General features: G+C 43.8%; 1 protein-coding gene across 1 annotated transcript in view; it reads right to left on the bottom strand.

The window, feature by feature from the left end:
• Window positions 1–12,117, bottom strand: part of C6 (complement C6) — a 57,707-nt gene extending 45,590 nt beyond the window's left edge. The window contains exons 1-4 of the mRNA XM_036278852.1: window positions 11,975–12,117; window positions 10,424–10,580; window positions 7,897–8,041; window positions 2,632–2,773 (exon numbers count right to left, since the gene is read on the bottom strand). Coding sequence (XP_036134745.1) covers window positions 2,632–2,773; window positions 7,897–8,041; window positions 10,424–10,580; window positions 11,975–12,117 — 587 coding nt within the window. The remainder of the gene's footprint in view (window positions 1–2,631; window positions 2,774–7,896; window positions 8,042–10,423; window positions 10,581–11,974) is intronic.
• Window positions 12,118–12,424: the final 307 nt, after the last annotated feature.

The following is a 12,424-nucleotide window of genomic DNA, read 5'->3' as shown; positions in this document are numbered from 1 at the left end:
AAGATGCACCTCGTACCCCGAGAGCCGTGCGCACAATTTGAGGTGTGCTCTCATTTGTATTTGAACTTGTATCAGAATGGGTACTTGAGGGAGGACGTATGAGGAGCCGGTCTGGGAAGCAATTTCCAAACTGCTTAAGTTAGCGCGACCAACACAGATGTTTCAGACTCATTCGCTTTTATTTCCTGGCTTGAGAGGGATCAACGAGGAAAACAGAACCACTGACCTTACCCTGCCTTCTGCTATGTACTTATGAGTTGGTCGCAAACAAGAAAGGGCTTAAAAAAAAAAGGTTCCCAGGTCACGAGGAGGCTCGGAGGGGGCAGCTGTTTGCAAAGAGCCTGAGACAGGACGTTCCTGGAGGCGGCTCTCGCGGGCCAGGCCTGAGGACGCTCTCACGGGTCCAGTCAACGGGGCAGCGATTTTCAGCCCCGTTCTTTCTCCTCTCCTCTGGCATTTAAAGGGACTTTAAATATTTTGGTGTTTCAAATACATTATGGATTTTAATATTATAGTTTTTTAAAGGGCTTTTATCCAATTTGGTTTACTGTGTCATATTTTGTAACTTTTTGAATTTATTAAAAAATTGCATATATATGCTTGTATGTTGCATGCATGTGTGTGTGTGTGTGTGTGTGTGTGTTTCTACCTTGACTGAACCTGAGGAAAAATAAACAGCATGCTAATATTGCCCGATTCTTGCTCCAGGTTTGAGACCTGGAGCCTGATGCTGGCCATGAAGGAATGTGGTCCTGCTTGTTAAACTCTTCCTTGGGGGAATGCCATTTGAAAAGAGGCACAATCCTCCAGGAAGCTAATGTTGCGGGCAGAGCGTGTCAGAGAGGGCAGAGGGTCTCAGGCCCGCAGACTGGAAAGATTCCCGCGGGCAGCTCCCAAAGCTCTCCGCTCCTGGGGAGGCGAGGAGGGGGCGGACTGTCCCCAGCCAGCAGGCTTTGCTCATTTCTGAGAATCCCTGGCCCAGCCGCTGTGCTTGGCAGAGGGCCACACAGCCTTCTGGGAAAGTCCACATAGCATGGGTCCTCCCCATCTGTGACTCCAGAGTTAGACCAGCTGGGCCAGAGGTGAGTCTGCACTGTCACCCTCATCAACCAGAGCATTAGGAAACATGGTTATCACGTGGGAGCTCTGGCTGCGGTTTCCCTCCAGGGGAAGAAAAACCAAAGGAAGCCATTTCTGCACATTGATAAGAAGATGCTGCTGAAACACTGCCAGTGAAATGAACTTGAATGAGCACTTCCTAGGACAGAACCTCACATAAGTTTGTAGTCATCCAACGTACAGTGAGGAAAGTGTAGCCGGCGGATAACGCGGTTGTGATGTAGTGAGTTGATGCAGAGCTGGGTCCTGCACCTGTCTCCCCTCACTTCCTAGCTAATGGCTGTTCCATTTTATGGCTGTCCTTGACGTTGGTTCAGTAGCTTCTGGTATTCATTCTGATCAAATGAGGCTGTATTGGCAATGGCTGCTGTTTGTCTTTGGGGCCTCAAGTGTAAGTAAAGACTTAAAAAAAAAAGTCCAATACAGAGCAATAAAAGCCTATAGCAAACTATTTGCCTTCTGGCCAAAAATCAAAGGGAAATTTCTTTGTCATGGGAACAGGAGATTATCTGTACTGATTTTTCTTATGCTTCCAACTAAGTTTCAGTTCTTCTGTTTTCATTGGCTTGTCTTACATCTTCTACATCACTGGCTCTGTGTCATGCATTTAGAAGCCCTTGCCAAACCTCCAATGCCCTCATGACTTGAAAGAGGAACATCAGAATTTCTGAAATGGGACTATTCGATTTTCTGAGCACTGTTCAGAGATTGGGATGAGGGTTGCATGGTCTCCTGAGGTTTCTTCCATTGCTAAGGCGGTTATTGTCCTAAATTAGCACGAAATGGTGAACATAACCAGGGTTTTGACGCCTGGATCTGAATCCTGGTTCCACCATTTGCTACTTCATAGACTTGGCCAGGTTATCGAAACTTTCTGAGACACAGTTGTAAATTGAACACCAACCTTATGGAAATGCAGGCCTGACTTTTGGCCTTTAAATTGTACCGACGTTCCCATGCATCATATAGTTTATATGAGAAAAAGTGTTGGATACCCTAGCCATGTTCACTTCACCCCTAACTCTTTGAACTTGCTCACACCATTGTTTTTTATCATTCCCTTTTTCCGTGTGTGGCTCGCCCTCTCTGCCTGCTTGGTGTCCCGTGATTGACCCAGGGCTTGGACCTCCCACCACTTGCTGGTGTTCTGACTCCCCCACTGCCACAGGCGTACCTTCCTGACACCCCCTTCTCCACGCGCTTCCGGCACTTCCGAGTGTGACTCTTCCACTCAAGACCGAGCCCCCCCATCTGCCCCGATCCGCGCCAGAACGGCCAGAGGAGGAAAGCAAGCAGCAAGGACGAGGGGGCCAGAGCCTTGCCCGGTGCAAGGCAGAGGTGAACATGCTAAACAACATCACTGCCCAGGAGCGAGGGCCGCGTGCCAGGGACAGCGCCTGAGCGCGCTCAGAGGTTCAGGGGAAGCAGGCGCCGCGTCCCACTGCTTCGTTGCTGCTTTGCACGCAGCGGTTCTGAGATGCTTCCCTCCAATGAGGAACAGATGCGACTTACCCGTTGCTCATCACGTTGACCTTAGGGACGGGCGTATACCTCCGCCAGCAGGCCGCGGCCCTGCCGCCACAGCCCCGCTCGTCGGACAGGTCCCCGCAGTCGTTGTCCCCGTTGCACTCCAGCGCGCGCGCGATGCAGCGGCCTGGCCAAGACAACAATCGACACAGACAGCGGGTCACTCAAGACAGTGTTTCGTCATTTGAAACATTCATGCTGTCAATTCCAAGGAAAAGTTGAAAGCAAGGTTTCATTATTCATTATTGTTTTGGTAACTGACTCAACCCAGATCATGTTTGACTGTTGATTTTTTTTTTTTTAAATTACATTTTTCAATTACAAGGTGATATATAACATTATATTAGTTTCAGGTGTATGTCATAGTGGTTAGACACTTTCATCACTCACAAAGTGATTGCCCAATAAGGCTAGTACCCACCTAAGTTTTCATTATTTTTTAAATATTTTTTTATCCTCATCCGAGGACATTTTTGCATTTATCTTCAGATAGAGCGGGAGAGAGAGAGAGGAAGAAAGAGACAGAAAGAAACATCGATGTGAGAGAGACACATCAACTGGTTGCCACCCACATGGCCCCAACTGGGGCTGGGGACAAACTGCAACCGAGGTAGGTGCCCTTAGCGGGAACCGAACCTGGGTCTCTCTGGTCTGCACGCTGACACGCTAACCGCTGAGCCAAACCAGCCAGGGCAGTTTTCATTATTTATTTATTTATTTTATCCTCATCCTAGGATATTTTTCCATTTTTTGTACAGATAGAATGGGAGGGAGGGAGAGGAAGGAAGAGAGAGAGAGAAACATCGACGTGAAGGGACACATCGAGTGGCTGCCACCCGCACGACCAACCAGGGCCAGGGACAAACTGCAACCTAAGTACGTGCCCTTAGCGGGAACCAAACCCGGGTCTCTCCGGACCGCAGGCCGACGCTCTAACCGCTGAGCCAAACTGGCCAGGGCAGTTTTCATTATTTTTGATGAAGATTTAGGAACATATGGAAATGGAGTGTTAAGATGATATTTTCTCCTATTTTTTTTTTTTGGATTCAAAAGTTACCATAGATTATTTAGTCACCATGGAGCTGATTGTCTTACATAAGAGAGTTAAGTCTAGAATCTCCTTTCCACTACAGTAGGCTTTCTGCAGAAACCATGCTCTGCAAGATAAAATGAATAGTAGGTTCAGAATTTTGTTCTGACAGGATAGCAGCCTCAACGTCACTGTTTTATTAAAACAAAACAAAACAAAACAAAACAAAAAACAAACCTGTGATTTTTAAACACGCACACACACACACTCACACACTAGTACCTATAGTACCATGGCTGAATCTCTAAAATTTTGCATTGAGTGAAAGAAGCCAGACATATAAGAGCCATGTGATTTGTTTATATGATGTTCAAGAATAAGGAGAAGAGGGGATCGGAGGGAGGGAAGAGATAAATCACAGAACTCATATGCATCTATGAGTAACCATGGACATAGACAACAATATCAATGGGGGAAAAAGGAGAAACATCTGTAACAAAAATGAAATAATAAAAAAATAAAAAATAAAAAAAGAATAAGGAGAGGGATTAACTGAAAAGAGGAAAACAGGAACTTCTTCAGGTTTATGGATATTTTCTATATCTTGATTGGAGGTTGTTTACATGGTTGTGTACATTCATCAGAATAAAATTGCACTCTTATCTGTGCATTTTACTCTACGCAATTATTTTACTATACATAATTACAACATTTTTTAGTATATAGTCACTACATATAACTACTGAATATAATTGCTTTATAACATATAATTTAGCATACCTAATTATTTTTTTGGACAAGTGAAATGCTTAGGTGTTAGGTAGCAGTATTAGGTAGCAGGTTAAGTTAGTGAGTTTAGGAAATAGGAGAAACTTCATGTACTTAGATAATTCCTTTCCCTTTTAAACTTGCTGAATTTCATAAGGATCACTGGCATCAGTAACTGTATCTTACAGAAACGAAAGTGCCTGTAATCAGAGGTGCTGGTATTCTACCGTTATGTGCAGGTGTCACTGACAGTGATTATATACTTTACTCAAGATTATCTGGTGAACTAGGCTGTGACCAGCATCTCACTATAGCTATGCGTGACTTTTTTGACTAACTAAAATGTTTGGGGAAATTGGGTATTTTGTTGAATACATTTATTATTATTATTATTAATAGAGAATTCCCCAGAGAGCACTTAGTTTCAGCTCTTTTGGTTAATAATTTTCACTAAGAAGGTAGAGTGTAAGAAAGTAATTAAGTCCTTCTTTGATTATTCAGAAGCTTGTATTGTATATAGACCAATATTATAAAGAATTATAGCTATGCACCCCAGAATTATACAAGACTGAAGATATAGAGAGAATAGAATGTCTATTAATCCAAGAATATAACCTGAAAGATGGTCTGTTTTTAAAAAAGCACATTTTTAGTTTTTTTAATTTATTTGTTTTCAGGGCAGAACAGAATGGGTAATTTAGTTTGAAATAGATTAGCTTTTACTAAAGAAAACCCCCCAAATACTATATTTTAAAAATATTTGAGCCTGGTACTTTCAAATTTGAGCAAGAGCTCATTTTTGATATGGTTACACTAAAAAAAAAAAAAATCTTGTTTTATCAAACAGAAGTAGGGATACACACACAGAATACAGTTCTCCTTAGCCTAGCTTCATGAGCAGGTACCAGATTTGTTAGGACACAAGAAATTCCATCTATTTGTACTCCTGGAGCTATCGGAAAAGAACTGTTAGCCAGGGAAGGGATGAAAGCGAGAGGACGTCTCCTGAGTGGTGTTTAGGAACGAGGGGCAGGTGTGATATAGGTCTGGTGGGACAGAACTAGAATAGTTCCAGGCCACAGAAACTCAACGAAGTGGGAAGGACCAAGGAGGGATATTGTAAGCCGCACACATATCCTCTCCCGAAGAGGACACAGGAGAGGCGAAGGGCCGTCTGGCTAGAGCAGGATTTGCAGAAGTCAGCAATTAGCCAGCACATACACAATACGTATCCATTCACACCTGGAGCCACGTCATCATTTAGAAATTACACGTTTCTCCTATCTACTCGAACTGATTTTTGTACATGAAATGACATTGTTTTTATAGCCAGCTGCGAAGTCTCTAGTCTTCTATGCTTAAAATGAGGACTTTGGGAGAGAAGTCGACAGTGCCACGGGGGTTACCCTCATGGGTAATTCGCAAAGATACTCAGTCTTGGGAACTTCTGGAGGACCCTGAACAGAAACCGGAGGGGGAAGGAAGAGGGTGGCTCTCTTTAGGACAGACAGTTCTTTGGTAACGGAGGGCCAAATATCATTCTGCGTCAGACAAATAGTGGTTCATTCAACCTTTTATTCCCTTTGAGAGTGGCATTAGTAGATGTTTTTAAAAGAGCATAGAATTAGAATATTTAACCAGTAGGCCATGGCACCATCCAATCAGAAAGGTTGCCCAACTAAATCTGTGCCAGGGATTAACTGGTGAATGGCTGAATCGTGGCGAGATCTAGGGATTCCTGGTGAAGGGACTTGGACAAGAGGGCAGAGGTTGCTCAGGAAGCTCAGGGCAGCTGCTGTTTACTAATCATTGCAGATGCATCTCAATAGTTTAGTTTCTTATCAGTGGTTGTGGACATATTGCTGATGAACTAGTGATCAGATGTGTGTACTATATATCACTAACTTTCCTGAAATCGTTCATTATGAACTGGTGGCCTAGAGATGTCTTTAAAGCCTTCTCAGACTTGTGAATATTTTCAGCCTCAATAAAGCTCTCTTGCAGGAAATCTTATAGAGTTTATCATCTATTAAATAAAGGAGTTTTTCCTGGTAATTTGTTCTAAAAACTCTCCTTCAAGCTTCAAATTGTTACAATTCAGTTCTGAACCTTTATCTTAATATTTTGGATATAATGCTTAGGTCTGTAGCCTCCTCAGCCATTGCCATCAAGTTGTTGCTCCTATACCCTCTTCTGTCAGCATCTCAAGGAGCTTGTTCATATAGGCACGATGCGCGCCTTACCTACCCTCGTCCCACCTTCTTTCCCAGGTTTGGGGGAGCAGGGCACAGAGGGAAAACCCAGACGCCAGCATTTCTGCCTGACATTTAGAAAAGATTGGCAGAGCGGAAGGCAGGAAGCAAGGAGTGAAAGGAGAAAGATCTTAGGTCCAAGGTCTGGGGTCAATTTTCTACAGAATTTGAAATCTGCTATCTAGTTATAAGTACTTGACTTCCCAGTGCATTCCAGAGTACACAGAAATGATGCAAATTGTATTCATCTGAACTCTAAATTTAACTTCAAATTGACTATTTAGGTGAGAGGTCAGTGAACTCTGACCCATGGGCTAAAAAGGACCTGCTGCTCGTCTTCGTAAATAAAGCTTTATTGAACAACGCAGCCATGCTCATTTGTTCACACACTGTTTGGGGCAGCTGTGATGCTAAGATGCTAGAGCTGAGTAGTTGCGACATAGACCTATGACCTGCAAAGCCTCAGATATTTACCACCTGGGTCTTTACTAAGAAAATTTGCAGGAATCTGATCTAGATTGTTCTAAAGGGTGAGCGTTGAAGACCTATTCATTAGCAAGAAAATACGTCGATTAGTAGTGTATTCAATATTTGATAGAGGAGTCTAGTGAAACATAACTGAATTTACAAATCTGAATGAACGTTGGACTTGAAGGGAACACTGCCATTGCTTAAATCATTTTCAGTCTCTTTTCTTGGAATTACCTTTGGAGACATTCAATGGACCACCCCAGAAAAGTCGTCACTTCATCGCTAATCATCCCCCTGACATGATATCAATATTAATATTCTTAGCTTAATAAACTATATATAAAAATCTTTAAAATCTATTGTTCCTTTTCAATTGCTTATTCTGGTTATAGATTTGTGCTTATTAATAGTTAACTTTTAAAAGTATCTGCCTCCTCCTTTTCTTCCTCCTCTTCCTGTTTCTTCCTCCTGCTTTATAAAGGGTAGGAACCTGGGCACCAATACTTCATCAGCAAATGGATCAGGTAGGTGGTCAGGATGGTTATAGCTTGAAAGCTATAATTTCACACATGAATAGCTTGCTAATTGGTAGCACAACACCTCCATCTTCTCGTGCTTAAAATATGGTGGGATTTCTCCACCACAGCTATTGCTGAAGTCTATTGGAATAACTTTACATTAGTCAAGTCATTTTTAGTGGAGGCTGAACATGTTCCAAAAGTACATTACCACTGTCACAACGGAATTTATTACTGCAGTCGATCTCTTCGATCTTGCAAAGTTTAGTTGGAATGCATGGTTGGGAATTCACCAGGGGCCCCGTACACGGTTGTCCTCCAAACTGACTGGGGCGTATAATAGATCGAACCTTAAACTGAAAGAAAAAGAGAGGAAGATGAGTAACTCTGAGGCAGGGTTAAAGCTAAAATACATCTAAGAAAACTAGGCTTCTCAGTCACAGTAGTGATTTATACTATAGTGGTGTTTCCTGAACTAATGATTTTTCTGATTTCATTATTGTGTGTTCTTAAGGAAGTCATCACCTCTCTGGGCCCCAGTTTCCATAAAATGAGGAAGTGGGGCAAAAAGATATCTAAGACTTCCAACTCTAAAATCATATGATTCTAAATTAAATCAAAATCTAATGCACAAATATTTACTGAGTGTCTCCTGAGTGCAGATTCTTCCCGGTGATAATAATAGCCCTTCTATATCTCAAAGACAGTGTGATGTGAATGATAAATGTGAAAGGATTTGGTAGTTCTTTTGCACAAGGAAGTCACCATGGAAACCAAGATTGACGCATTCTCTACACTTTGAATGATTTTAAAGGGTGGGTGGTAGAATAGAGAGTCAGGGAAGGATAGAATTATGACAGCATTAAAAAGTACTGACTTTATGCCCGACTGGTGTGGCTCAGTGGTTGAGCATTGACCCATGCACCAACAGGTTGCGGGTTCAAATCCCAGTTGGGGCATATGCTCAGGTTATGGGCCCAATCCCCAGTGGGAAGACTGCAGGAGGCAGCCAATTGATGTTCTCTCTCACTGATGTTTCTATCTCCCTCGCACTCTCCCTTCCTCACTCTCTAAAAAAGGAGAAAAGGGGAATCTAGTACACTGCTGGTACAGCCACTATGGAAACAATATGGTGTTTCCTCAAAAAATTAAAAATTGAGCCCTGGCCAGTTTGGCTCAGCGGTTAGAGCGTCGGCCTGCGGTCCCGAGAGACCCGGGTTCGGTTCCCGCTAAGGGCACGTACTTCAGTTGCAGTTTGTCCCCGGCCCTGGTTGGTCGTGCGGGTGGCAGCCACTTGATGTGTCCCTTCACGTTGATGTTTCTCTCTCTCTCTTCCTTCCTCTCTCTCCCTCCCACTCTGTCTGTGCAAAAAATGGAAAAGTGTCCTCAGGTGAAGATTAAAAAAAAAATTAAAAATTGATCTGCCATTTGACCCAGTGATCCCACTTCTAGGAATATATCCTAAGAAGCCTGAAATACCAATCAGAAAGAATATATGCACCCCTATGTTCATAGCAGCACTATTTACAATAGCTAAGATCTGGAAATAGCCCAAGTGTCCATTAGACGAGTGGATAAAAAAGCTGTGGTACATATACACAATGGAATACTACGCAGCTGTAAGAAAGATCTCTTATCCTTTGAGATGACATGGAGGTACTTCAAGTGTATTATGCTAAGCAAAATAAGCCGATCAGAGAAAGACAAATACCACATGATCTCACTTATATGTGGAATATAATGAACAAGGTGGGTTGATGAACAAAATAGACCTAAAGACATAGAAAGGAGTACGGTTCAGACTGACAGACCTCAGAGGAGGGGGGGATAGATGAGATGAACCAAAGAACTTATATGCATGTATGCATAACCAATGGACATAGACAACAATATTGGGGGGCTGGGGAGGGGCTAGATGAGGAGGAGGGTGTCTAGGGGGGAAAAGGAGAAACATCTGTAACAAAATAAATTAATAAAAATTGAAAGAAAGAAAGCCATTTTTAAAAAACGTACTGACTTTGGTGTCAGAAAAATTGAGTTCAGAATGTAGCTCTATATTCATTAGTACTGTATTCTACAGCAAATTACTTAACTCCTAATGCGCATAACTCCCTCGTCTGTAAAATGGGTGGAAAATCACCATGTGGCGAGAAGTGTGAACGAGGAGGAATGTAGGGCCTAGAAGAGTTTAGCTCAGAGTGGGTGCTCTGCCAATGAGCTTCCTTCTCCTCCCGTGCATGTGAACGCCCTGACGGGTTCACTGGCGACGTCCTTACAGGATCAAGCTTGTGGGTAAACACTGCAGCGGGAACAATAAACAGATCCAGGGACTTTCCCACAGGAAAGAAGAGGCAGGGTGAGCTGGTTCACGTTCCAAATTTCTGTCTGATTTTTAAACCTTGGACTGAAGTCTTCACTCTTTAGCACCTGCTTTGGCTTCCTGCGTTCTCAGAGGGCACAGACCTGGGCATTTGCAATGTGGGTACGGGGGACAGAATTCCCTTTGGTGGTCCTACAACAGTGAAACATGGAAAAGGAATCCTCCCACCCCGCCCCCACCGGCCCTCAAAAAATTGCTAAATGAAAATTTCCCCCAATGGAAAGTGGGAACGTTTATTTTCAGGAATCGAAGAAATTCAGCATTTCTGTCATTTGATCTGTCATTTGTTGAGCCTTTCAGGGAATCCGAGTGTTTTTACTGTGATTCAGATTTCCTGATGTGTCCATGTGTCACCTACCTGTTTTTTAACACAAGGGTCACAGTCTGACCATGGCCCATAATCTCCCAGGAGGCAGTTGATAGGACAAGCTTTCCAGTTACATTCTCTGGTCTCCTCGAACGTGCACAGCTGGCCACAGGAGTTCTCCACGTAGTAATTATTCATGACTACTCGTCTGTAATGGTGAGGAAAAAATCTGCTTGGAATGAGCGTATTCACGGTGGCACCAGCCCGGTAAGAAAATCATCACTGGGTGTCAACTCCAGTGAGTGAAAGGCAAGAAGGTTCTCAGGAGAAATCAGGTCGGTGGGCATAAGTGCGGTTCTTACCACTTCATGGAGCTCAGGACCAGGTATATAATTTATGGGGCCCAGTGCAAAATAAAAAACGGGGGGAGGGGGAGCCTCTTGTTAAAACATTAATAATTTCAAGACGGTGATGGTAGAGCAATGGCCAAACGTGAAGCCCTCTCGGTCTGGGTCCCACGCCATGAAGCTGGCCCTGATGGAATCCCTGGAAGAGACTGGACGAGAGAAGGGAAAGGAGAAAGTTTCTGCCAACTGCTTAGATGATGACACCACCATGGGACAAGCACAATGACCGAGATGGAGTCAGAGTGGCGTGGGGCCAAACAGTTAAAGAGAAAGTGATGGTGAGCTACATTTCGAAAAAGTCATGTGACTTTCTCTCCCTGGCTGCAAAAGGGAGGGCATGCGGGGGCCATGGCCTGTGCCAGGAGGACAGGTCAGGAGCACTGTCCCCGGAGGGGCCTGTGGCCGGGCTGGTGGTGGGCACAGTGGGGAGGGACCGGAGTTGTTGCTGAACTTGACCTGGTGGGCGATGAGAGAGCGGCTGAGGGACTCAACTCTCCAGTGGAAGGGCATTACCAACAGACCTGCTCTCACATACTTAGTGGATGGTTTACTGGGGAAGTCCACCGGTGATTTTAATGAGACTCACCCTACACAGGCAAAATAGCTTTCGACAATAAGTTTCTAGAAAGTGCTATAAGAGTGAAAACACATTGAGCTTAGGCCTTTCTCCCGCAAGCATCTCCATGGAACAAAAACACCTAACAGATTTTTCAAAGATGCCAGGCACAAGTAGTCTGAATGGGTGGAAAGGGTGAATTACTGACTGTTACAGTTTTCTTGTCTCGTTCATGCCAACAGTTAAGCTAATAGCTAGCAGTGCTGCTCCGTTGAAGTCCTGTTAGGCTCCATTTAATGAGCAGAAAATTCTCTGTAATTAACTCATTCACTGGTGGCAAGCAGTTATATGCTGATCGAATAAAAAGCTTGAGTAGTGATTCTAAGTAAAGAGTCAACTGAAAATATTGCACAGATTCTTAATTAAATTTTTTTGAAACTCCTCAGTTTTATGGAGAGAACAAAAGTGGACGTCCATCCAACCTTCCGTGGAGAAGACCTCAGACTCCATCCAAATTCATGAGTTCTTATTTTGAGATACATTGTTCTCCCCCCATTGCTGAGTGTGGCACTTTTCACATGGCTAAGTCAGTTCGCAAGGTTCCCAGGGCACCCGGAAAAGCTAATAGCTCACACCCACCGAAACCTGGTCTGAGTTCCAGTGTCGCAGGTCTTTGAGCAGCTGGACCACTCACTCCACGGGAAATGATCACAGAAGCAGGCTCGGCTCTTGTCGATCAGAGCACTCAGCAGGATGAGGTACAAGACGGGGTGCCGGGCCATGCTGGGAGAGCCTCCAGGCCCTGAAAAGGAATGAGGTCATCCATATCAAAGACTTGTTAGGTGAAAACTTTGCTCATCGTTCTCAGTGAGAGACTCAGATATTATCTTCGAAGACATGACCATCAGTCACCCTGCCTTCCGGAGGCCAGTTAACACCTGCCAGCTTACCTGTTCATGAGTCCAAATTCTTCTTCTAAAGATTTTTAAGGTATGTATTGTACTAGGAAGTTTCTCTGAACTGTCAGTGATGGGCTACAAGATAAAGTATGTAGTGTATATTTGTAACCTATTTCATTGCAAAATGGGA

Source organism: Molossus molossus, unplaced genomic scaffold (genome assembly GCF_014108415.1).
Source record: "Molossus molossus isolate mMolMol1 unplaced genomic scaffold, mMolMol1.p scaffold_m16_p_3, whole genome shotgun sequence".
In the NCBI taxonomy this organism is placed as follows: domain Eukaryota; kingdom Metazoa; phylum Chordata; class Mammalia; order Chiroptera; family Molossidae; genus Molossus; species Molossus molossus.
The sequence above is the reverse complement of the archived record's forward strand: the minus strand, read 5'-3'. Positions and strand labels throughout refer to the sequence as shown.